The following is a 26,476-nucleotide window of genomic DNA, read 5'->3' on the forward strand; positions in this document are numbered from 1 at the left end:
CAGTAAGTGTAGTACCTAAACAGAGACTGCGGTTTAGGGTAAAAGAGGGAAATCGTAACTATGATGGAAACTAATTGAAGAGCATAAGTGCAGGACCGCTAAAGTTTACCGTTGCCTAAATTGATATTTGTGTATTTTACGTAACACAAAATACAAAGTTATGAGTAGCTTGCTTAAAAATGTTCAGAACTGGTCTAATTTTCCTGAATTTCTAGGTACAAACCCAGATAATCAAATACATGTAGTATTACTGGACCGAGGCGAGTGGAGCCACGAGCGTAATGTGAACTATGGAGATGACGTAATACGAACTCAGGAGAAAAATTACAAGTGCCACCTTTGGCAGCAAGACTCCACTGGCCGCGGTCGAGTAAACTTTTATAAGATAGCAACATACACAATACAAACACACAAATGGTTTATTATAATTCTGCTACATAATTCCATTGATTTGTATTCACATACATTTCACCATACATATGTGTGGCAGTATGACGGGATGTTAGTTGCCCTGATTGTTGTTCCGTGAAGTTCGGTTCCGTTGATTGTTGTGGCGTGATTTTCGGTTGCCTTGATTGTTGTGGCTGATGCTCTGCCTTGAGAGGTGGCCATTGACGAACTACACGTGCTGCATCTCGCCATGCAACACGTGTAGCGGTGTGGCATTTAGGCATGATGTTATTTGCCTTTGTTGGGCTGATATTCTGCCTTACGATGTGGCCATTGACACACCACACGTGCTGCATCTCGCCCTACAACACGTGTGGCGGTGTGGCATTTAGGCTCGATGTTGTTTGCCTTTATTTGGCTGGTGTTCTGCCTTACGATGTGGCCATTGACGCACCACACGTGCAGCATCTCTCCCTACAACACGTGTGGCGGTGTGGCATTTAGGCTCGATGTTGTTTGCCTTTGTTGGGCTGGTGTTCTGCCTTACGATGTGGCCATTGACGCACCACACGTGCTGCATCTCGCCCTACAACACGTGTGGCGATGTGGCATTTAGGCTTGATGTTGTTTGCCTTTATTTGGCTGGTGTTCTGCCTTTCGACGTGGCCATTGACTCATCACACGTGCTGTATCTCGCCCTACAACACGTGTGGCGGTGTGGCAAAAAGGCTTGATGTTGTTTGCCTTTGGTAGGCTGGTGTTCTGACTTTCGACGTGGCCATTTACTCACCACATGTGCTGAATCTCGCCCTACAACACGTGTGGCGGTGTGGCAAAAAGGCTTGATGTTTGCCTTTGGCTGGTGTTCTGCCTTACTATGTGGCCACTGAGATGTTATTTTAGTGGCGTCTTGACTGGGAGGCGATGTTAGTGCTCCTATAACAAAATTATATAAAAATAACATTGAAGAAATACTATTACAAAATTATAAAACATATTCATACATATTATTTTAGTATAGGAAATGGACATTTTGTACTCGGTAATTAGAAGGAAATGCGTTATACTTAAGTCTTTTATTGAATACCATGACTATCTGGAGATTCCTGATTTTAGTTTTAAAGTTCTTACTGTTTTGTACTATGTATATTTCCAGCTGAAGTTTATGAAATGATTTACTACCTACCACAGTTGGTTTGCGAAATTACGTTTGTTAAGAGACTTGTCATTAAGTAATAGTTGATACAATACCTGGCCTGTTTTATCTATCATTTGAAAAAGTGTTGTTCTCTATGACTCCCCTGTGTTTTGCATTTTTAACTGTAGTGATTGTGATTGGCTTTAATATCAAAAAATTATTCTTATACATTCTTGAAAACTTTCTCATTATTTGAACTTGCACATCAAATTAAATTAAAATAAAACATTTTTTATCCTATCTAATAATTAATTTATTAATATAAACTTTTTAACAACCCTATTTTAATTTCTTAGCTGTAAGTTTATTTTCGCCAAAACGCTTCTTATGTTCACGATCGAATGTCGTCTGATATTATTATAATGTTTTATATAGTACACATCAACTAAACAGTTGAGGCATTGCACCGTACCTTTATTCATAATAACAAAATAGTCTCGTTCTCATGTTTCTTGGAAATAAAAAGTAAATCTTTAATTAATTCCCAATATTTTACCAGTTTAAACATCCCTGATTAGAACGCTATGGTGCCTTGTTCAACCCTTCTTACTGTATGTACAAACAGACAGGTAGAATATTTGTGGAGGGAGGAAATGGGGTGGTCTATACAGTGCCCGTGCGGGAACATAGTACCCATGTCTCCTCTAGGCCATGTACAGATTTTCGCTTGTCTACTGGCTGCGCGCGACGGCACGAAAGCCATGCAACACACGGTATCCCTTCTCCCGCACACCCAGCAGTACAGTTCAGTGTCTCTATAGGGGTGTTTGTGATGTCGTTAGATTAGGGCCTATGTGTTATTATTCTGATTGTGTTAGTGAAGTGTTTATATTTAGGAATGATTGTGTTGATGTTAGATTGTGTGTTATTCTACTGTTTGAGTTAGTGAAGTATTTGGATTAGCTTGCTCACATGGCAGAACAAATATTCACATTATAACGAAGGATTTTCATAGTAGAGACTTACAGTATATGAAAAAAAAAGGGATTGCAAGAAAATGTTCGAATATTAAAGTTCCACATAAAAACACCATACATAAAACTGGATGAAGTAGGGGAAAGATTGGAATACGCCCTACAGAAATCTCTCCGTAACACATTGTGCAGTTTTCTTAATCTAGCTGGACAAAATTCATTTTTAGACTTGTTGATTTCACTATATATTTTATGAATACGAGGTACAGTCATTAAGTTCTAAGACTTGACGCCTGGAGGGTGGGCTCCCACAAGAATCTGGATGTATCACAAGATGCCGCATAACACGGCGTACATTTAAACAGAAACACATCCTCCCTCAAAATAGTCTCCGTTGGCCGTTATGCACGTTTGCCAAAGTTGGTATAGCTGCTGGAAGCAGTGTTGAAAGATGTTGGCAGGAAGGTCCCGTATGGCTTCTCTTGTGGCAGTCATGACCTCTTCGGAAGAATGAAATCTACGCCCACGTAGGGTTGCTTTCATGCGAGGAAAGAGAAAAAAATCGGATAGTGCGAGATCAGGTGAGTACGGAGAGTGTGGAATAACTGTCACCTGTTGTCTTTCAAGTTCCTCTTGGACAAGGACAGAGCGATGTGCAGGGGCGTTGTGATGTAGCAACAGCCAATTCTTTGTACGCCATATCTCAGGTCACTTACGGCTAATTGAATCTCGTAAACGGCCAAGGATCTCTTTGTAGCGGGTTTTGTTCACAGTTGCACCTTCTGGGATGAATTCCATGTGAACAATTCCATTTGAATAAAAAAACAGTTCAAGCCTTTTGCCTTTTGACCTGTCTTGTCGCGGTTTTTTCTGTCGCGGTGATAACGGCGTTTTCCAGGCGGCGGATTGTCGTTTCAGTTGCGGATCGTAAAGGAAACACCAAGTTTCGTCTCCAGTTATTATCCAGTTGAGAAACGTCGGATCATCGTCAGCACTACTGATGAGGTCACCACAAATCGTCATGCGATCATCACGTTGGTCTTGCGACAGGATTCGTGGCACACTGTGCTGGGTAACACGAGAATGTTCAGGTCATCAGACAGATTTTTGTAGCAAGTACCATGGCTGACCCCTACTGTTGCTGCGATATCATCTACCGATTAGGAGCAGTTAGCACGCACCAACGTTGCAACTTCTTGGATCTTGCGTTCAGTTCGAATTGTTTGTGGCCGACCAGTACGCACATCATCTTCCAAACTGTCTCTTCCTTGCAAAAAACGTCGGTGCCACCTAAACACAACACTGCGACTCACTGCGTCCTCACCGTAAACTTGCTGCATCTTTTGAAACGTTTTGGCAGCAGTTTTGCCTAATTTCTGGCCCGTTGCTCAAACTGTGACATCTCGGGTTCCGACGTGCGCATTCAAATCACCGTCACAACAAAGACCGTAGTTCTGCTTACAGTGCATCCACTCAACTGTCTCTTGTTGGGTAGAGAGACTAACTGACAAGGTATCATACCATGGCGCCACCTATGCACTATAGTGCACCACAATGCCACTATGCGCTCAGTATTAGAAATTAATGACTGTACCACGTATATGTCCCTGTCTGTACACAACAACTTACGAAAACAACGCGCGAAATTTCACGGATATTTATTTGTTTAGAATAGCGTTAACATTGCTATCTGCAGAGTGTTGAATCCACACTCCTCAATCGCAATATAGACTGCTTTGTTGAAAGTCACACTAAGGGCTAGTAAATTGTGATTTCATTTCTTCTTTCACATGTAATTTGTAAATTCAGTTATATGCTGCAGTATAACGTGTCATTTAGTTAAATTGCTCAATTAAGGGCCACAATACGGCTTTTAATTCGTAGGAAGAATATTTTTACAGAATGTCCCACAATTCAACCAAAATATGAACGATTGGGCAGGGGACTCAGACAACATTTTGAGATAAGAAATTTACTAATTACTGAGCTGCGATGTATTTTTGACATAACATATTTTTACTGATAAGTCATTATTAAAGAAACATTACGGAAAGTAAGCACGCGAATTGAAAATGAGGCAGTAGAAGACAACTTCAAATACTAGAGATGTAACTTAAGGTGAGGCAGAGGTCAAATTTTGAAGAAAAACTGAAGAAAAAATTAAAATTTGGTTTTTTCCATTTTTATTATCTTTATTTTCATATTCCGATGTTAGTTTTTGATTTTGTGCCCATTAAAAGTATGAAATTAAAACCAAGATAACTGTATTACTATATTATTCCCATAATAAACTAATACTTATCATTATTTATATACCTTCTCTGAACATATAAATAAAAAGAAATATTGAAAATTTCTTACAATATGATGCATGGAGCATTTTATATCAAACGATATAAAGTTTTATAAAATTATTAATATTTACAGAACTATTATACTTAGAAAGTGAAACTTGGTATGTCCATTACTAATAACATACTTAGTATCCATTATCAATTTCAAACAAATCGGATAAATTTTGTGGATTTCGAAATATTCACCTCTGCCTCCCCTTAAGAAGTGGAGAGGCTATCGTCCGAAAATGGGCCGAAGCACCCGAGTATGATGATGATGATGATGATGGTTATGTATTGTAAAAAGTAACATGAGCTGCTGCCAGGAAGTCAAAAGGAGGATACAATGGCAAAGAAAGCTTTCAATAGGAAAAAGAGCGTGTTCTGGGGACCTCACAAAAAAAGAACAAGGAAGAGACTACTGGGTGTTCATTTCAAAGTGTGTCATGACGTCACTGTTGATGAGTCAGCGATTTGAAGCGAGTTTCAGCTTTTGTGTCAGAGAAGATGCCTATTAATCAAGGCGTTCAATCTGAACTTGAAAACGTGTACGGTATAACTTGAACGTCGTAGCAACAGATGGCGGTCTGTACGGTCTGTGTGCTACCAATACCTCTTTCGAACTGTGTTTTGCGCGGCCAAGTCGTACGCAGGGTATTTGTTATCATCGGTTGCGTATGGCAACATTCCACAACACAAATCAAATGCTCCGTGTCTATATTGACCGTCGAAGTTAATGTCAACAAATACGTAAGTAATCGTCTTAACCCTCTCCCCATATCCCGACAGTAAGAAAAAACTCATCTCAGTACATGTTTCGAAACAGTTCACATTTCTGCCACTACCAGCGTTACCGTACGTATCGGTAAGTACTCTTCAGAATGAACGCCATACTTGCTAGGCAACTTCTCTAGCAGATAAATAATACACCTCTGCGGAAATGTAGGAAGATTGAATTTTCTAGGCTCATTGACTAGCCACGTGAAGGCATACAGCGAGCCATGACACACTTTGAACTGAACACCCAGTAGTGATATGCTTTGTGTGGAGTCCGGCATTGTATGGGGCAGATTTTTTTAATAGGTTATTTTACAACGCTTTATCAACATCTCATGTAATTTAGCGTCTGAATGAGATGAAGGTGATAATGCCAGTGAAATGAGTCCGGGGTCCAGCACCGAAAGTTACCCAGCATTTGCTCATATTGGGTTGAGGGAAAACCCCGGAAAAAACCTCAACCAGGTAACTTGCCCCGACCGGGAATCGAACCCGGGCCACCTGGTTTCGCAGCCAGACGCGCTGACCGTTACTCCACAGGTGTGGACATATGGGGCAGAAACATGGACATTACTACCAAGTGAAGCATTTGAAATGTGGATATGGAAAAGAATGATGTGTGTGAAATGGACAAACGATATAAAAAATGAAGTTGTACTGTATTTGAAAGAGTGTTGAAAAAATAATACTAAAACTGATCAGGAAGAGAAATAGGAATTGGCAGATTTAATGGCTAAGAAGGAACTACGTAGTGCAGGGTGCACTGGAACAAATGGTGAATGAGAGAAAAGTTCGATTCAGAAGAAGATATCATATGTTTGATAATATTAAGATACCGGTACATGGAACGTATGGATAAACTAAGAGGAAGGCGAAAAGAGGGATGATTTGGAGAATGCTGGATATGCAGTGAAAGACCTTTCCTCCGTATGAATGAAACTGAATACGTAACTGTTTGGTAAATTAATAGAGAATGATAATAGTGGATATACATTAACACAGCAACTTACTGCTATAAAATTTACGAAAAGATACATGCTAACAATATCACTCTTACATTACTTACGTGGTCTATCTGTTCTTGCAGAAACCATTCTGCTCTTCACTAATTTTGTCCGAATAGTGTTTATTAAATTTATTCTTGATTATATTTGTATAAATTTTGTATCCAGGAAGGTGGATAAAAGAGATAATTACACAGTACTTACCGGTATTGTAAAAGTGGAATAAAATTAAAGATCCTAAAGAAGGCATACAGTTGCGAAACTAATATCAAGATTCCTGTAATAAGCCATACAGCAAACATTGCTTACTTACTTATAGCTTTTAAGGAACCCGGAGGTGCATTGCCGCCCTTACATAAGCCCGTCATCGGTCCATAATGTAAAACATATACTGTAGATTAAATATTGATTTCCGTAATTGCTTACCATTTGATTCAGTATTACAAAGAAAGCCTATAAGTAACACACTCGTCATCTATGTACCAAAATACTCGGTACTCACCCGGTTGTCAAGGAAGACCACAAGGCCCTCCAAAGTGGGGGCAGGCCATTGAGGACCCAGCCCCGTATCGATATAATCCCTGTCGTCAGGGTAGATGTTGTCCCGATATCCTGGAGGTCTCTATTAAAAGAAAAAGAACTAGTTAAAGTGATAGCTGGAATATATAGAGTGTTCATTAAGTATGGTATATTACTCATAACATCTTAAATTTTAACTTTACATAAAAATATTTATAAAAAAGCTGTTAGAGATAAACCATACAATATGATACCACTGTTCGAAAAATGTTATTCAGACACACAGGGTGTGACAGTAAATTTTAATTTAAGTAATTAATGGCATTATATTTTAAGATTGAAATGTTCCGAATCCCCATTAAATTTTACGTTCGAATACGTAGAAATTTTTCCCATTCACTCGTTTCTTATCTTTTACTCTTTATTCAATTCGGTTCATGAACTTCAAACTTGCGACAGATAAATACATAAAATCATGTTGAGTATGTCATAAAACTAAACAAAACACCATTACTAACCAAACTTTGCAATAGATGCTCAAAATAAGAATCATTCACAGCCAAACGATGTCCCAGTCTATAGGCACCGTGCATGGGTCTCAAAATCGTACTGGTGGCGCCGCGCAGTGCCTCAATTCCTAATTAACTACAGGCTCACAGTCATTCACTGTCATGTGTGATATAGAAATTACATGTGGCTTTCTGCCGATAAAAAGTTGTAATATTAGTAAGAATGGGTTCATTCATTCATAGTGTTCTGCCCAAGGGCGGGTCTTTCACTGCAAACCCAGCAATCTCCAGTCTTTAATTACTTAATAGACGTAATGGAAAGTTCAGTACTGCTAGAGGAGTGTAAAATGTTAACTACAAAGTTCCTGAAATATAAGTGAAGTTATTTGGCATTTAAATCAGATTTCAGACCATTGAATGAGGGTGAACAGTCATATTACGAAAACACTGATATACTTATATTTGATGTCATGATGTATGTAATATTTATGTGTGTATAATGTCTCTATAAATTACGTATTTTAATTTGATTTAATTCTAAAAGTAGCCTTAATTACACTTTCTGAATAATGGGTTACTGCAAATTCTCTAAAACACAACACATATGAACAATATCATCAACATACTACCTCTGATTGAGATTCTGGCTGATATGTACATCTGTTATCAGTCTGTACATCTCACTTGATGATATGTGTCAGAGGAAGAACAATATTGTTTGTATGCATCTGAAGTCTGACTAGTGTAATATGTAGCTAGTCGGCGATATATGCAATGTAAGGGAAAAAGGAACTGGCCACCCTACCCCATGATATTCTGGCCTAGTTGCCTCATAAGTGGTGCCTTGTTGGTATCACTTGTGAGGTTCAGACTTCTCTTTGGACAGTTGAATACACAACAAGATCAACATGAGGAAGCAGTTCAATTGATGGTTTGTGTAAAATGTTATACTGTATATTTTAATTCGCTGAATGCACCTTTCAACATAAATTCGAACACTGGCAACGCTGTAAGCAGTTTCGACTTCTTCAGCTGTTAATTTACCATCATGCAAATGCGGTGGAGTAACAACAATGATTCCGTTATCGGAGAGGTTTGTTATTATTCCGGGAAAACCTGACTTCATCACCACCTGCTAATAACGGCAATCGGTTGTTATGAATGTGTCACTCGATCTGCCTCGGTAGCATTTAAATTTGAAGGCCACCATCTGATCCACGTTGGGTGGCTGTTCCACTATTGAACAATTAATTGTCACTCTACATTTTTCAATATTGCAGGCATTGTTTCCTGAATACTTTCTCTGCTAGGCCAAAACCCAAAATTACAGTAACCATTGTAGATTTAAAGTGGCGGTAAAAATACATTATAATTATAATTGTACGATTAACTCCGAACATCACCCTCATAGCAGAATACGACAATTCAGTTTTCATTTTAATTTGAAAATATGAGTAGACGATTTTCTTTACTAATCTTACTCTTGGACAGAATTTTTTGAAAGCTTTCGATGTGAAATTCACTAATAAAAACGGAAAAAAAGAATATGTGTGGTCTACATCTTGGGGCGTTTCGACTATCTATGGTACCTATTTTTGGGTTAAATGATAGAATTGGAAATATTTCTTATTATGATTCTACGGGTATGATTGTGTTTCAATCAGCAATTTTAACAATATATTCGAAACCACAAATGTCACTCCCATTAAGTCTGGTAGTTCTGTCTCATATTTTATTGTAGAATAATCTCGGAAACCTTGCATTTCATTAAACATATCGTCTGTTCCTGAAACTCTTGTCACAACATTTCTTATGTGACTTCAGTTCGGCATGTAATGGAATAGACACTTGAGTAGACAATTCACACAATTCAATTGTGAAAGAAAAAATAAAATCACTAAGAATGGTTTCATTTACTTCTGCCTGTATGGCTACTTCATTTTTCGAAATAACACTTGTTGAGCATTCGCCTTCCATAAAACTTAAATTTTCATCTTTTCTTCTTCTTTTTCCGTCTCTTTCGTATCTTTGCGGATCTAGTTGAGATGAGGCAGTCTTTTTCTTGTAATCTTTTATAAAAATACTGGGAACGGTATGCTAGTTTTGGGGATGTCCTGATCTCGTTCCCAATAAAATGAATACCGCAAATTCTTGTTGCGGATGTTGGTTTCCAAGGTGAACCATCAACACTTGAAATGAATACATTTAAAAATAAGTATATTATTTATTGTTGCTAATATTATACATAATATGTAAAGAACTCAGTAATTAGGTACTTTTTGAAATTTAAATGATAAATTCCTGTCGTTGTTAACTTAATGGTTATTTATAAACATAATACTATATACATTCTATTTTTTATATCAGGCCTAGTATATAATAATACTATGATTACAAGCAGTGTAGCCTTATTTACTTTCGTCTGCGTACTGCATGGATCCACAGTTAGCATCGTTGCGCTTCAGTTTTCTGTTTTGGGAATGAATAAAAATAATATCGGTTGATGTGTTCCTATAAGCATTACTACACTCAAGAACACAGCAATTTGCATTACCTTTCCGCTTTTTACGATCACCCATATTTCTAATCATTTAACCTGAGATGTTAAGTATATTCATACGCTTTAAGCACAACTCTATCGCTGCTGTCCTGCAGTTAGTAACAACAGTCGCCACCAGAGGAGCTTGCACGGTGATTATAACGACAATAGTTCAGTCATTCTCTTTCTCACAGTTACATGACTGATCTGCTCCTTCTCATATCTACAATGAGAGTGTATCAAGATAAAGCAAAAAATACTGAAGACCTGTGAATTTTTGTTCTCATTTTGGGCATCGGTTGTAAAGTTTGGTTAGTGATAGGCTTAGTGTAAATAGTAAAAATAATGTGTTCTATTGTACATGGTTTAAATAATTTAAATTGTAAATATTAGTGTAATTGTTAAAGTGATTCATGTTTTGTTCTGCCCCACTTGACGAAACAAGAGGCGCGTGAGCCTTCAGTCAAGTACTTCGCTTACTAGATGGACGCGTGTCGTCTACTTAAAGCTCCAGTAATAAGTTACTTATCCTTGTAGCCTCCTGAGACAAAGTACGATGCCTGCTGATTACCGGTACATGTTATTAGGTTTACAGAACTCTGCCCGAGAATATTTATGAACTCAGAAAGGATAACCAGAGAAGCTATGATAGGAGAAATGATATGGATAAGTAATTGAATAGAATAAACAATGGCCGGAATTATGTTAATGCCTCACATGACGTAATGGGAGAACCCCGATCAAATCTCAACTGCGATAGTATTCGTCACAATTATTGTCAGTGAAATATTCCATACCTAGCTGGGATGCATTTGAACCATGACCGACAACGTGACAATATAATGGTCTAGACCGGGGTCGGTAAAACGTTTTTCCTATGAGCCAATTAGTGACTATAGTCTATTAATCTCTGTGTTCCAAGAGGCAAACTCGAGGGTATTAAGTCAGGGTACAGCTGGAGAGGTAAGACTTGGCGTATGACATCAGGACAGGAAAGTTTAATTATGCTGTTTTTCTTCCTCTCTTGCCGTTCTTGAACATGTGCGACACGTCTAATGTCTGCAACTACACTTAAATAACCGAAAAAAAATTCCACAAATTTATTGAACTAAAGTATCTTATTTATACTAGGGCCTACATATTTACTTACAAATGGCTTTTAGAACACCCGCCCTCATATAAGCCCACCATCGGTTCCTATCCTGACAGCAAGGTTAGTCTAGTTTCTGCCATCATATCACATCTCTCTCAAATCCATTTTAATATCTATCCTCCCAGCTACATATCATCCTTCCCAAAGGTCGCCCAACTAACACTCTATATGCATTTCTGGATTTGCTCATTCGTGCTACATGTTCTATCCATCTCAATAGTCCGTATTAGTGTAATATGTAGCTAAACGGCGATGTATGCAAGGGAGGGGGAAAGGAACTGGGCGCCTTATCCCATTATCTCCTGGCCTAGTTGCTTCATAAGTGGTCCTTGTTGGTATCATTTATAAGGTTCAGACCTGTCTTCGGACTGTTAACTAAACAAGAACAGAGGTATGCAGGACAAACAAGCATGGGAACCCATGGTGTGCTCCTGGCTGCCAGTGGATTTATACGTCCATCCAAGTGGCGAGCAGTCCACTGGTAGAGTGAAGGTCGCTTCCCAGCAGATTACAGTATTATATTTACCATATCTACTGAAGTGAAGGTGGAAAACCAGTATTTTCTTTTAAGGCGAAATTATGGTGAAACGATAGTGAAAAATTAAAAAAATCCATTCTTTCATATTCGTAATTATACAGGGTGTTTCCGGGCTAGTGTTACAAACTTTCAGGGGTGACGGGGAAGGGCACATGTATCAATTTGAGATAATAAACCCTGGTTCCGGAAATGACCAAGTCGAAAGATACAAGCAAAAATAGTTGTGTGTAAATGGAACAATTTTATTCCTCTGTACACATTATTTATGTGTATTTATCTGTACATCTTACACATACTGTATTCATCTGACGTTGTTTACGTTCTCTACCTACAGTATTTCGTTCATTGTGCTGTCTGAGGAGTGGGGACAGGAAACTACACTAAAGCAATGCAGATAGCGTAATGTGTAACGGACATGGTCGGTCCTGATATGCATGTCTGTAGACAGCAGTGTATGTGTACAAGTTGCAGTGTCCAGTCGATCAGTCCTAGTCAAATGGAGGAGTACACGAGAGCAAAATATGCACACCTGATTTTCGAATATGGATGAGCCAATGGGAACGGCAGACAAGCTCACAGATTGTATCGGCAAAGTACCCACGTAGGAGACATCCGGCCCATACCATCTTTCCACGACTGTTTCAAAGGTTAAGGGAAGGAGGGCACGTGTTGCCAAATTACAATTCCATTTCCACACAACTATTTTTGCTTATAACTTTCGACTCAGTCATTTCTGGACCAGGGTTCCTTATCTCAAATTGATACATGTGCCCTTCCCCATTATCCCTGAAAGTTTGTAACACCAGCCCGGAAACATCCTGTATTTGAACCTTCCAGTTTTATGTTATGGTTTCTTTTTCTATTCGAGAGCCCTTCAAACTGTGTCACATGATAGTGTTTTGTTTCAAAAGTGATGCTGGGCCGTGTTGTAAGCATAAAAATGTTTTAATCACCCCTGCTGGGTCCACCTTGATCACATGTACAATTCCTTATCCAGAAGGCAATGGTTGTATGATAGGTCTAACTAATAGTTCATGCATGTCGAGCTGTTGATACTAATTTATACTATAAGCAGATTTCGTAATTAGTATTCCGACTCCTGTTATTCAAGTGAAACGTTATTTTCATATCAATCGCCCAGTTCAAGGGGGAAACAACCCAAAATTAAAATTTTTGAGGAACTCGAATTTTGAAGCTTCATATCAAGTAACTTATAATCAAATTAAAACGTTTTGAAGATAATGTGCCAGTGAATGATTATGAACTAAGAGAGTTGGGTAAAAAGGAGACTATATTTATATCAACTTTTTATGGTTGGTACAAAATAATAGTTCTTAAAATAAGGAATATAATGTGAAACTGATACCAACAACTCTGTTCTGTAAATCTATTTTCAAAAATATTTTTCAAGGATTGGTTTTCATAAGAAGATTCAGTCATATAACTATTATGGATGGCTTGTAAGGAATAGCTTATACACTATGATCTATGGGCAACGAAGAATTACACTTCCAGGGGTAAGCTAAATTTTTTCTGTTTATAAGATTTTATGTTACAATTATTAGCAAAATAAATAAGTAAATAAACTTACCACCCTGCGCTCCAGCACTGTGTTGGTAAAGAACGTGCTCTCGATCTATAAACAAAAGAAACCAACAATAATTATGGAGAAAGGATAGGCCTATCACTAGATTAAATATCTCACTGCTCTTATTAATGTTCTTGGTATATACAGAGTGATTCAAAATTCCGGCGACATAGAGAAACTCCGTTATTAGTGCAGATGGCGAAAAATGGAAAGAGGGGAAAGTTGTTGAATATATGTAATTTTCTATCTAACGTGCTTCCATTTTAAACTTAGAATACACCGTTGAGGCAGTGCAATGGTACTACACACCCGCCAGTCCCAATGCTGCCAAATTAGTGGCTTTTCCGCTAGCTCTACAGGATTTTAGTCGACTTACAACATGGGTTAGAGATCATAGAATTTCGCAATTTCGAAAAAAAAATCGTGATAAAATATTCGCCTTTTATCACTAATGTGTTGTAAGATAATCGCTATAATGTCGTATAAATTGGGAAGGAATTTTTATGTGAAAAAATAACCATATTTTCGTATTAGGCAACGATGGTAAAATATTTCATACATTAGTTTATTCTACATATCAAAATTAAGCACAACTTTATAATACTGATAAAAAAAATATTATCTATATTCTGTCACAACTGCTGTTTTTATTTGTGTAATGAAAGTATAGCTGTCTTCCTTTCTATTTTTCAGAAATTTTCCAAGACAACTTTGGGGAAATTGAAGGGGTGTAGGCATTCTTTATGGGAAAGTGTTAGCAATTTCTCTGCCAGTACAGTAAATAGTGTTACACACCTGAGACATGAAAATGATCCCTAATTGTATAAACACCCACATACACGATACAAAGCAACTCACTTCTATGAAATTTACGTAAAGACATTTCACGCAAATTGTCAGGCAGTGTACAATGAGTTAGAAACCTTTTGTATGATGAAATGTGTCTGACATCTTGAGTAATTTGAATCGGACTAGGTACAGTACCAATAGCAATTTTGAAAAAAAAAACTCATTTATGTCATAAATTTCACGATGGGGAATGACTGGTGCAGAGGGAGAAAGCACCACTGCAAAAAATGTGTTTCCTGACAAAACGGGATTACGAAGATCAGTTAAAATAATGGGCAAACATTTAACAGACAAACTGGTCATCTTAACTGAAGTTGAAAACTATGATCAAGATAATGACAATAATCATTATTGATAAGATGTCTTATAAGGCTGGAAAATGGAAACAACAAATTTCCAATATATTCGCAACCATATCTTAACGTGGCAACACATTAAAATTATTTACTGCATAGGGTATGTTTGATTATTAGGCATGAGAAGAATTCTGTCCTTCTTTCAGGCTTTATTTTCATGTTTGAAGACAATAGAGATATTTTATGAATACTCCTTTCACATGGCTCCTCAAAAAAATCAAATAATGTATGTTCAAATAACAAATTGTTAAAGAGGATGTCTGAAACAATGAATGATTATGAACTAAGGAAGGTGATAAAGAGGAGAAGTAAGGTATCCACGCATAATCCGAAATTGACATCAGAATCTCTAATCTAAAATTAAATCTATTTTCTACAACATTTTTTTTCTCAATTAACAGTTTTGATACGGACATCCAGTGACACAACTGTTAAAGAAGAAAGAGACTGTCAATAGTATACTATGATCTATGAAGTGTACACGGAGGAGTTACTTTACATATTCAGCCACCAGGTAGTTCAAGAGCCTGGCGCTGTACGGGGTCTATAAAAGAAAGTAAACAAGTAATAATAATGTTGAAAATATATCACTGTGTTTCTAACTTTCAGTAGTAATTATTCATTTGACACCAATCCTAATAAAAACAAACGAAAAAACAATCTACAAGTAATTATTTTATGTATCTAAATTCAATATTCCACTGTTTTTACTAATCTGACGTATATGCGTCCCTCTTAACATTTTCACCTCCGATAGCATGTGAAATCTTTCAGATATATCCAAACCGACAATTATACGTTAAATTACATCGAAAAGACATCTGACACACGTAATGTACTAATTGTTCTACATGAAATAATTTTCAAAACATTAGAGTCAACTTTCTTTTTTTAAATGGGAAGCAACTATGTTTTGTATTGCAAATGATGCGTTAGTTCTGTCTAATAACAACTGGCTAATTCACTGACTGTTTGAATGTCACCGGTAAGAGTAAACACGTCTTTCACTGGAAACCCAGCTTTCTCCAATCTATCTTATTTTCTGTCGTCCTTTTTGTCTATTCATTTTACGATCCATATATATCTTAATGCAATCTGCCAAGTGATATCTTCTTCTGCCCCGAACTTTTCTCCCGTTCACCATTCCTTCCAGTGCATCCTTCAGTAGGCAGTTTCTTCTCAGCCAGTCATCCAACCAATTCTTTTTCCCCTTCCTGATCAGTTTCGGCATTATTCTTTTTTCATTCCTCTTTCCAACACAACTTCGTTTCTTATTCTCTCTGTCCATTACACACGTTCCATTCTTCTCCATATCCACATTTCAAGTGTTCCTAGTCGTTTCTCTTCACTTCGCCTTAATGTCCATGTTTCTGCCGCAAGCAATGTCACATTCCACACAAAACACTTAACTAGTCTCTTCATTAGTTCTTTTTTCGATGTCAGCAGAAGATGTTCCTTTTTATGTTAGAAGTTTCCTTTGGCATTGCTATCCTCCTTTTGATTTCCAGGCTGTAACTCATGTTACCGCTTACAAGTTTATCTTCTTTATTTTTCTTGCGACAACCATGGTCTTCGTCTTGTTTGCATTTATCTTCATCCCATACTGCTCACAGCTGTCAAATAGCTCCAGTACCATATCCCTTAGCATCGTCTCCTCTTATGCTAATAACTCCATATCATCAGCAAATTTATGCACTTTATTCTTCTTCCTCCTACTGTCACTCCTCCTATGTTCTGAAAACAGTTCTTCACGAAATCTTCCAAGTAGAATTTGAAAAGTGTAGGTCAAAAGGGCGTCCTTGACGTACCCCTCTTCCAATTTTACTCCTTCTGACATTTCTTCTCCTATCCTAACTTTGCCATGTTTGCAGTGTTTTTTTTTGGGAAAGATAAATGCGGTACCTTCCCGTTGCTTTCGGCACACCACTCTCTTTTACATATTAAAAGATCTCAGGTGGCCCCAGCATGGAGGTGAGGAGTGTGGAATTTACTAATTAGGTCCTCCGGACTTCACCGAAATTTACCGCAAGGGTTATATAATCAATTCTATCAGAGTTTTTGACACGAACACAGATGGGGAAATCGCAACTAGCCTTTGCCCCCCCTCATCACATTGTAGTTGCTTAAAAATGTAAGTAAAAGTGTTTTTATACCAGTCTAATTACTATATCGTCCGACCTCGCATAGACAGAAACTGATATCAACATGTGAGTATTAAAATTAGGCCTAAATCTATTTTCCGGAAAAAAAAATATATATATATATATATATATATATATTTCTTTTTTAATTTGTTCACGAACACTTCTCATACGGAAAAGTGATATTACTATTACATAAATACCACTATCTATGTCCAATCATGGGTAACTTACCACTCCTCCATCATACAACAATAAAGGTCCAGGGTACCGTAGTTAAGGGGTTCCTATAAAGATAAAAATAAATTATTGTACTAATCTGAAAATATAGCACTGCGTCAGTCATTGCCAGTATTAGTTACTCTTTTAGACAAGTGCTAATAAAAACATACCAAGAACATAACCTATAACCGTGTTTATTCTGAACACATGCTATGGAATTCTTGCAGAACATCACAAAATAAATAAATAAACACACAAACACAAATAATTAAGTAATTACTTAGGTAAGAAAGTTGTTGTGCAATTAGATAAATAAATAAATAAATAAATAATTTTAGTATGTTATTTTACAACGCTTTGTCAAAAAACTTTGGTTATTTAGCGTCTGAATGAGATGAAGGTGATAATGCCGGTGAAATGAGTGCGGAGTCTAGCACCGAAAGTTACCCAGCATTTGATAACATTGGGGTGAGGGAAAACCCCGGAAAAACCTCAAGCAGGTAACTTGCTTCGACCCGGGTTCGAATCCCGGTCGGGGAAAGTTGAAGTTTTTCCGGGCTTTCCCCTCAACCCAATACGAGCAAATGCTAGGTAACTTCCGGTGCTGGACCCCGGACTAATTTCACCGGCATTATCACCTTCATTTCTTTCAGACGCTAAATAACCTGAGATGTTGATACAGCGTCGTAAAATAACCCAATAAAATGAAAAAATAATAAAAATCTTGGCCCGACCGGGAATCGAACCCGGACCACCTGGTTTGGCTTCCAGACGTGCTAGCCGTCACTCCACAGGTGTGTAATATATATAGTCAAAAGAAAAATAGCAATGGCCAAGAAAGGTTTTAATAGAAAAAAGAGCATCTTCTGCGGACGTCTGAAAAAAAAGAACCAGGAAGAGGCTAGTGAAGTGTTTGTATGGAGTGTGGCATTGTATGGAACGGAAACATGGACGTGAAGAAAAGCGAATTGAAGGATTAAAAATGAATGGAACGTGTGAAGTGGACAGACAATAAGAAATGAAGCTGTGTTGGAAAGAGTAGGATAGTAAGCTGAAGTTAGTGAGGAACTCATTCTCCGAAGTCTCTGTGTACGTAACATCATAGCAGAAATAACTACGGGTTTAAGTTTGCCTTAAAAGTGTAATATTTTAGTATTATATTATATTTTGAAATAATTAGATGCAAGATTTTATATTCAAATTTACTGTAGTACATAAAGGTAAAGGTAAAGGAATCCCCGTAACATGCCATGAAGGCACTTGTGGGGCATGGAGGTAGAGCCCCATGACCTCGGCACTAGAATGAGGTGGTGTGGTCGGCACCACGCTCTGACCGCCTTTTACCCCCAGGAAAGACCTGGTACTCAATTTTATAGGAGGCTGCGTGAACCTCGGGACCGTTCTGAAAGTTTGGCAACGAGAAAAAATCCTGTCACCACCTTGGATCGAACCCCGGACCTTCCAGTCCGTAGCCAGCTGCTCTACCAACTGAGCTACCCGGCCACCTTACTGTAGTACATATATGTATTTATTGTACTTATTTTATTTATTTATTTCCTTATTTATTTATGTATTTATTTATTTATTTACATACTTATTTATTTACTTATTTATTTTTAGATAGATAGCTGGATTTATTGACTAATATTATACATACAGATTTTTATATTTTATGGGATTGCGACAAAGAAAGTCAACAGGGAACTTCCGGAAGGAAGAATCACAGCATGTGACCAACTGACAGCAGTGACCAGAGACCTTTTGAACAAGACAAGGGATGCAGCACGACTGAAGAATTATAAATTTGTATGGACAAGAGACGGTAAGATATTTGCAAGAAAAGATGAAGCCAGCCCCGTGAGTAAAATCACTAATGTTGACGATGTAAATAATTTGTAAATACTATTGTGTCGGTAACCACGTTTAATTATACAATATAATTGACTTAAAAATGGCTAGTAATACTATATTAAATGAAATCCATCAGTGCAAATTTAATAACAATAATAACACAATGGTTTTTAACGATTTACTTCACTGCAATGAGTATATTACCAATATTCTATCAGATCTTAAAATATTTCACTTAAACATTCGTAGCATCAACAAAAATTTTTCCGAACTCTGTGTTTTACTTAATAATTTTTCCTTTTACTTTGATATTATAGTTCTAACTGAAACCTGGCTTGATCATGACTCTGGCTATGATATTAATGGTTATAAAAAATTTGTTAAAAGTAATAAGTATAATAAATGTGATGGTATAGTTGTATATTTCAAGGAAAACATCGTAGTGTCTTTAAGTGATATTGACATTTCCCATTGCAACGCTATACATTTTCAATTAACACTTATTAATGATACTCTTGTTAACCTAACTGCAATTTACAGATCTCCAAAACTATGCAAAAATGAATTTCTGAAAAATTTTGAAAGCTTCTTGTCAATATACAAAGATTTAAACAACCATGTTATTCTTGGTGACATAAACATTCAAATTTTAGAAAATAGATTAGATAATTTTGGCAACACGTATTTAAATATCATGCATGAATATGGATACGTGAAATACTTAAATTCCATTACTCGTCCATCATCCAATTCATGTCTTGACCATATTTTCCTAAAAACGGGAAATAACTTAAATTTTATACCTGGAGTATATGCAAGCGCAATAACAGATCATTATATGACTTTTGCATTGTTGTCAATCAGTAATAAAAGTATTAGCAGAGAAGCCACTGAACCTTCGGACAATTATAAGCTAATTATAAACCATAAAAGCCTAATATCAAATATTAATAATATTAATTGGGAATCTATATTCTACAATGAAGACGCAGATACATGTTTCGATAATTTTTATAAAATACTCTGTAACCTAATTTGTAAATATTCTAATCATGTCCCTCTCAAATTCTCAAGTAAGTACAAAAAAATTAAACCTTGGATTACCACAGGTATTGTTAAATCAATACGATCTAGGGATAAGTTAGCTAAGCAAGTTAAACGAGACCCACAAAACAATGTTTTATTAAATTACTACAGAAAATATAGAAATATTCTCACTAATGTAATAAGAAATCAGAGAATCAAATATTATTCTGAAAAATTTAACAAAAATAAAAATAATCCAAAGCAATTTTGGAAGACCATAAACGAAGCTACTGACACCCAATGTAATAAAAATAGTATATTAAAGACAATTATAAGTCGAAATGGAATAACAATTGAAAATAAGGAAACTATCGCAAATGAATTTAACGATCATTTTACTAATGTAAGTCATGACATCGTATCTAATATAAAAAAGAAAGTATTTGGTACTCATCACTATAAGCTTTATAATAAAAGTATATCATCTATGTTTATGTTTCCTGTAAACGAATGTGAACTCATTAATATTGTAAACAGTTTAAAAAATAATGTGGCTCCTGGTATTGATGGTATTACAACAAATACCCTGAAACTTATTATCGAAGCTATTTCTAAACCACTTGCCTTTATATTTAATTTGTGCATATCTCAAGGTGTATTTCCCTCAGCCCTAAAACATGCTGTGGTGATACCAATTCATAAGTCTGGTGACAAAAGTAATCTTAATAATTACAGACCCATTTCACTATTACCCAGTCTCTCTAAGGTATTTGAAAAATGTATAAAAACACGGTTAATAACATTTTTAGAAAAAAATAAACTACTAAATGATAATCAATTTGGTTTCAGAAAAAATTTGTGCACTGATGATGCTATTATGGCAGTTACCTCAAAAATAATTCAAGAATTAGATGTAGGAAATAAATGTCTAGGAATTTTTCTAGACTTACAAAAAGCTTTCGATACGGTCAATCACAGTATACTTTTGAATAAAATGGATAGATTAGGAATTAATGGAACTGCTTTAAAATTATTTAAATCTTACTTAAGTAACAGAACTCAAGCAACTAAAATAAATGATCACCTTAGTAAATCACGTAACATTGATATAGGTGTACCTCAGGGGACGATTTTAGGTCCTGTTTTGTTTTTAATATATATCAACGATTTACTTAAAATTGACATTGAGAAATATTCTGGTACTCTGTATTCTTATGCTGATGATACTGTGGTTATATTTAGCGGTTCGAGTTGGAATGAAACTTATCAAAATTCTAACAGTGGTATTAATATTATTAAAGAATGGCTGGATGCTCACTTACTTTCTTTGAACGTTTCTAAAACAAAATTAATACCATTTTCATTAACATCACATGGCCTTGAGCAACTAGAAATAAATAATAATATAAGTATAACTATACATGATTGTAACCTACCTACTTGCTCATGTAACGCTTTGAGTATATCCTCACAAGTTAAATATTTAGGCATTATTATTGACCAACATTTAAAATGGGACAAGCATATCTCCTTTCTGTGTAACAGATTGCGTAAAACAATCCACAAATTTTCCATTCTACGCTCTTATTTACCTGTTTATGTTCTGCGTACTGTGTACTTAGCTCTGTTTCAATCAATAATTCAGTATGGTATTTTAGGTTGGGGAGGAATGGCAAAATCGACTCTCCATCCTTTAAATCTGCTCCAAAAAAGAATTATCAAAATTTGTCTATATAAACCTTTTGATTACCCAACAAAATTAATTTTTCAGGAATTTGGCGTATCAGATCTAGAACAAATTTATAAACAAAAATTGCTGATTTACTTCCATAAAAACCACAATAAATTTAAATATGATCCTCATGAATACCAGACGAGACAAAACTACAGTTTCTTTCTAAATACTCCCAAATGCCACAGAACTGCTGGATTAAAACAGAGCAGAAATTTTGGACCCAAAATATATAATACATTAATTAGAGCTTACCCTGAGCTAAGTACACTTAACACACATAGATTTAAGAAACAAATCAGATTAATTATTTAATTGTTTAAGCTAATTGAGTTAAAATTGTTACTCTAATATTCATGTACTTCTGTATTTTCTATTTGTATATAGACCCTGTTATTACATGCTGTATGTATTTTACCATTTATTAATGTGATTGTGCTCAATGAACTCTCGTAATTTTGTGATATATTTTGTATAACTGATCTGAACTGCGCCCGAGCATGAGCTTCTGCTCTTTCGGGCTGCAATGCCTAATGTAGCTCAAGTATATAGTATTAATAAATATTATTATTATTATTATTATTATTATTATTATTATTATTATTATTATTATTATTATAGCTTTCTCTAAAATCCAATGCACGGGTCTTCTGACCGTACGTGCTTTGTACCTAACACGAGTCCTACTTTTTAGGTTCCACTCCCCCCCCCCCCACCTACTTATTTATTTGCATACTTATTTATTTATTTATTTATTTACTTGTTTATTTTGCTAATAATTGTAACATAAAATATAATATATACAGAGAAACTTTTGCTCGCCCCTGAAAGAGTAGAACAAGTGCTCAGAGGCGGATTCCTGAATTGAAATTAAGACGTATATAATACAATTTGTCTTATGTCTACTATGCAATTAGAATATATTTAAATTTACAATTTTTCAATTTTTATAAAATCCATACATAACTTTTTTAATTTAATACCAGAACTATTAGAATTGACAAGATTAGGATATTTAAATATAAATTTGTTATATATTCTTGGGCCTAAATTAGTAGTATGATTAAATACTGTAGCAGTGTTGCATTTTGGTTGAAACAATTTTAAAGAATTCATACCAGCGAATATGGATTATAAAGAATGGACACTGAGCGAATTTTCCTGTGTTTTGTTTCTCTGTGCGCCAGCGTTTAGTTCTACTTTCAAGCGCTAGAGGTTAGTGTAATCGAGCATACGCTAAGATAATAATTGAGTAAGTTGAGACACAGGATCCAAACATCGCCTACCTTATTGCATAATCTAGTAACGCTTTGCTTCAAATAAATTCAAGTTAACAGCTTTTCCTTATTTCTCAATGACAAACTAGTAGTAATAATAATTTTTTATATTTCAGATATAATAAATTATATTATAAGATAATATATTATAAAATTATGTATCAAATTCGTTTAATATTTGTATATAATATAATATAGGTATATGGTTTTACTTCCCATAAGAGTTTTGTTTTTCCATTTTCACTGCTATCAAATCATTACATATTTTAATTGTTGTTGGGGGTCAACGTCTCAACTCTCATTATAAAGGAACTCTGGAGTCTAGACATTACAGTTAATGACGGATTTATTATTTTATGGATCCAAATTTATTTTATTTGAGTACATAATGTACCTAGATGTATTAATTATGTGTTATATTTCCTGTGTGTCGACTGCTAGTTGGTGTGATGTCAGCGCCAACTCTAGGGAGAAAGCAGAATCTCACGCTCTAGCTGGCTTGAAGGTCATTGAAATCAGTCCGGCTACATCAAAGGTACCGACGCGAAGTGTCCATTCTTTATAATCCCTATTTGCTGTTCATACCTTTTGTTTCATAACTATGAGAATACAATTCAAAATATATTCATTTTCTTTGACTACACTTTTTTAAATAATAACAATGAACTATTATAAAGGGACATAATTCGTTCATTCACGACTTCATAGTGCTGTCTAAAAGCAAGATCCTATGTTTTGTTTCCTATGTATGAGTGATGACGCTGTTTTGATGTATTTACATAATTCAATCGTTAATTTTATATGCTATTGAAGTTATTAATATTTACTTACTTACTTAGTTACAAATGACTTTTAAGGAACCCGGAGATTCATTGCTGCCCTCACATAAGCCCGCCATCGGTCCCTATCCTGTGCAAGATTACTCCAGTCTCTATCATCATATCCCACCTCCCTCAAATCCATTTTAATATTATCCTCCCATCTACGTCTCGGCCTCCCTAAAGGTCTTTTTCCCTCCGATCTCCCAACTAATACTCTATATGCATTTCTGGATTCGCCCATACGTGCTACATGCCCTGCCCATCTCAAACGTCTGGATTTTAAGTTTCTAATTATGTCAGGTGAAGAATACAATGCGTGCAGTTCTGTGTTGTGTAACTTTCTCCATTCTCCTGTAACTTCATCCCGCTTAGCCCCAAATATTTTCCTAAGCACCTTATTCTCAAACACCCTTAACCTATGTTCCTCTCTCAGAGTGAGAGTCCAAGTTTCACAACCATACAGAAGAACCGGTAATATAACTGTTTTATAAATTCTAACTTTCAGATTTTTGGACAGCAGACTGGATGATAAGAGCTTCTCAACCGAATAATAACACGCATTTCCCATATTTATTCTGCGTTTAATTTCCTCCCGAGTGTCATTTATATTTGTTACTATTGCTCCAAGATATTTGAATTTTTCCACCTCTTCGAAGGATAAATCTCCAATTTTTATATTTCCATTTCGTACAATATTCTGGTCACGAGACATAATCATATACTTATTCTTTCTTATTGTAGGGATTCGTAACAAGCTGTTTTTTACGGTGATGGGTTGTTAGCCCTTCGCCCAATCCCGAAGCTGGAGGACTACCCCTTATCGGCTGTCCACGACTGCTTATTCAATATATTCGCAGCTACCCTCCATATCTGGAGGCCGTCTCCTCTATCCGCAACCTGAGGACGCGCCAGAAGTTATTAATATTGTCAAAAATATAGTGTATATTTTTTTAAATTTCATCACAACGAATTTTCATTTATTTTTCTGTAAAAAAGTAACAAAATTCTTCTACCGCAGTCAGATGAAACCTCGTCAATTGCTTGCGTGGCATACTGCACAGCGACTATTTTACATATATCATTCTCATCCATTACCATAGGTTTCAATGGACTGCAGTAGCTGGGTTTCATCTTAAAGTAGTGATATTGGTCACTTGTAACTGATATGCCTTAGACTAAAAGTTTACATTTGGCCTTAACGGAGTTACTTTGTTTGAAGTAGGCTATTACGAAATGTATTATTTTTCTCTTAATTCGATATTATCTAAAGTAGTAGCAGTTCAGTGCATTTTATGAAAGGGATGCAAGAACCACGTACAACTCAGGAAAATGTCTGTGCACTTTTTCATAAAGTAAATATGTTTATCGTAAAATTATTGGAAATACCTCTTTGCTATAATGATTATGTCTCTAAATTTGTCTATTTCTAAATATATTTTAAAATAACATTTTCTCCTCTTAAAATCTCTAAAATATTAATGAAGAAAGAAGTTGTGTTCACTGTGATTAAGAACACCGTCCAGTTCGACAACAGCCTAGTGTGACCCAGGCTTTAAGCAAGAGAACCTTGTAGCAAACATTCAATTGCGTATGAACTGTGGAATTCTCTTAGAGCAAAAACGATACTGGTGAATTTCCAGTGCCCATCCCTATCTGCAAGTAACATACTCTATAATCTACTGTATGTATGTACATTGAAGAGATACCTACCTCTGGACTGAAGAACCTCGGTTGTTTTCTATCATCGTCTCTGGATGACGAGGACGACGACGATGATCCCTATAAAAATAAAATAAACCTGTAATAATTTATGCTTGAAAGATACGACTCATATACAGGATGAAAATGATATAGCCCTGAAGATTTTCAGAGCTAATAGCTCATGTTATATGTAACAAAATAAATCTATAATGTCGTATGGGTGTAAAATTATTAGTTTTTCAGAAAAAAAAATGTTTATTCTCAAATGTTTAACAACGCCATATCATGAGCAAATCTTATGCACTTTATTCTTCTTCCTCCTACTATCACTCCTCCCATGTTCTGAAAACTGTTCTTCACTAAATCCTCCAAGTATAATATTTGAACAGTGCAGGTGAAAATGGCATTCTTGACGTACTTCTCTGCATTTTACTGTCTTCTGACATTCCTTCTCCTATCCTAACTTTGCCATGTTTGCAGTTTTTCTTGGGAAAGATAAATGCGGTAGCTTTCCATTGCTTTTCGCACACTACTCTCTCTTTTCTATCATAAAACATCCCAGGGGGCCCTAGCGTGGAGGTGGGGAGAGTGGATTTGATTAATTAGGCCCTCCGGACTTCACCGAAATTCAGCGCAAGGTTGTCCTGGCTCCGTCTAGAAGATCGTAGGAAAATCCACTGTCTTTCCCTTCTCTTTCACATAATGAATTTCTCCACTCCTGTCTATCTTGCGTCTCGTTTTCAAAATTTATCCACCCATCATAACCTAGACACACGATCACAACACTCCTCAATATTATCCATTCCCTCCCACCGAACATCCTCATATTCATCTTCTTTCACTGTGGCTGTTCCTCGGCTTTGGAATTCCCTACCGAGTAATGTCAGGGACTGTCAGACATCAAACCAATTTAAGAATAGGCTAACGAAATATGTTTCTAACAATTCTTGTTAACAATAATATCTGTTTCAGGTTTCTCAATGTTTCATGGTTATATATATATATATATATATATATATATATATATATATATATATA

General features: G+C 36.0%; 1 protein-coding gene across 1 annotated transcript in view; it reads right to left on the reverse strand.

Moving 5' to 3' along the window:
• Positions 1-401: 401 nt before the first annotated feature.
• The window catches only part of LOC138697037 (uncharacterized), a 46,006-nt gene continuing 19,931 nt past the window's right edge, over positions 402-26,476 (reverse strand). The window contains exons 3-6 of the mRNA XM_069822629.1: positions 25,448-25,516; positions 13,466-13,510; positions 7,119-7,238; positions 402-1,326 (exon numbers count right to left, since the gene is read on the reverse strand). Coding sequence (XP_069678730.1) covers positions 1,318-1,326; positions 7,119-7,238; positions 13,466-13,510; positions 25,448-25,516 — 243 coding nt within the window. The 3' untranslated portion in view covers positions 402-1,317. The remainder of the gene's footprint in view (positions 1,327-7,118; positions 7,239-13,465; positions 13,511-25,447; positions 25,517-26,476) is intronic.

The sequence above is a fragment of the Periplaneta americana genome, chromosome 3 (genome assembly GCF_040183065.1).
Source record: "Periplaneta americana isolate PAMFEO1 chromosome 3, P.americana_PAMFEO1_priV1, whole genome shotgun sequence".
NCBI classification, from domain to species: domain Eukaryota; kingdom Metazoa; phylum Arthropoda; class Insecta; order Blattodea; family Blattidae; genus Periplaneta; species Periplaneta americana.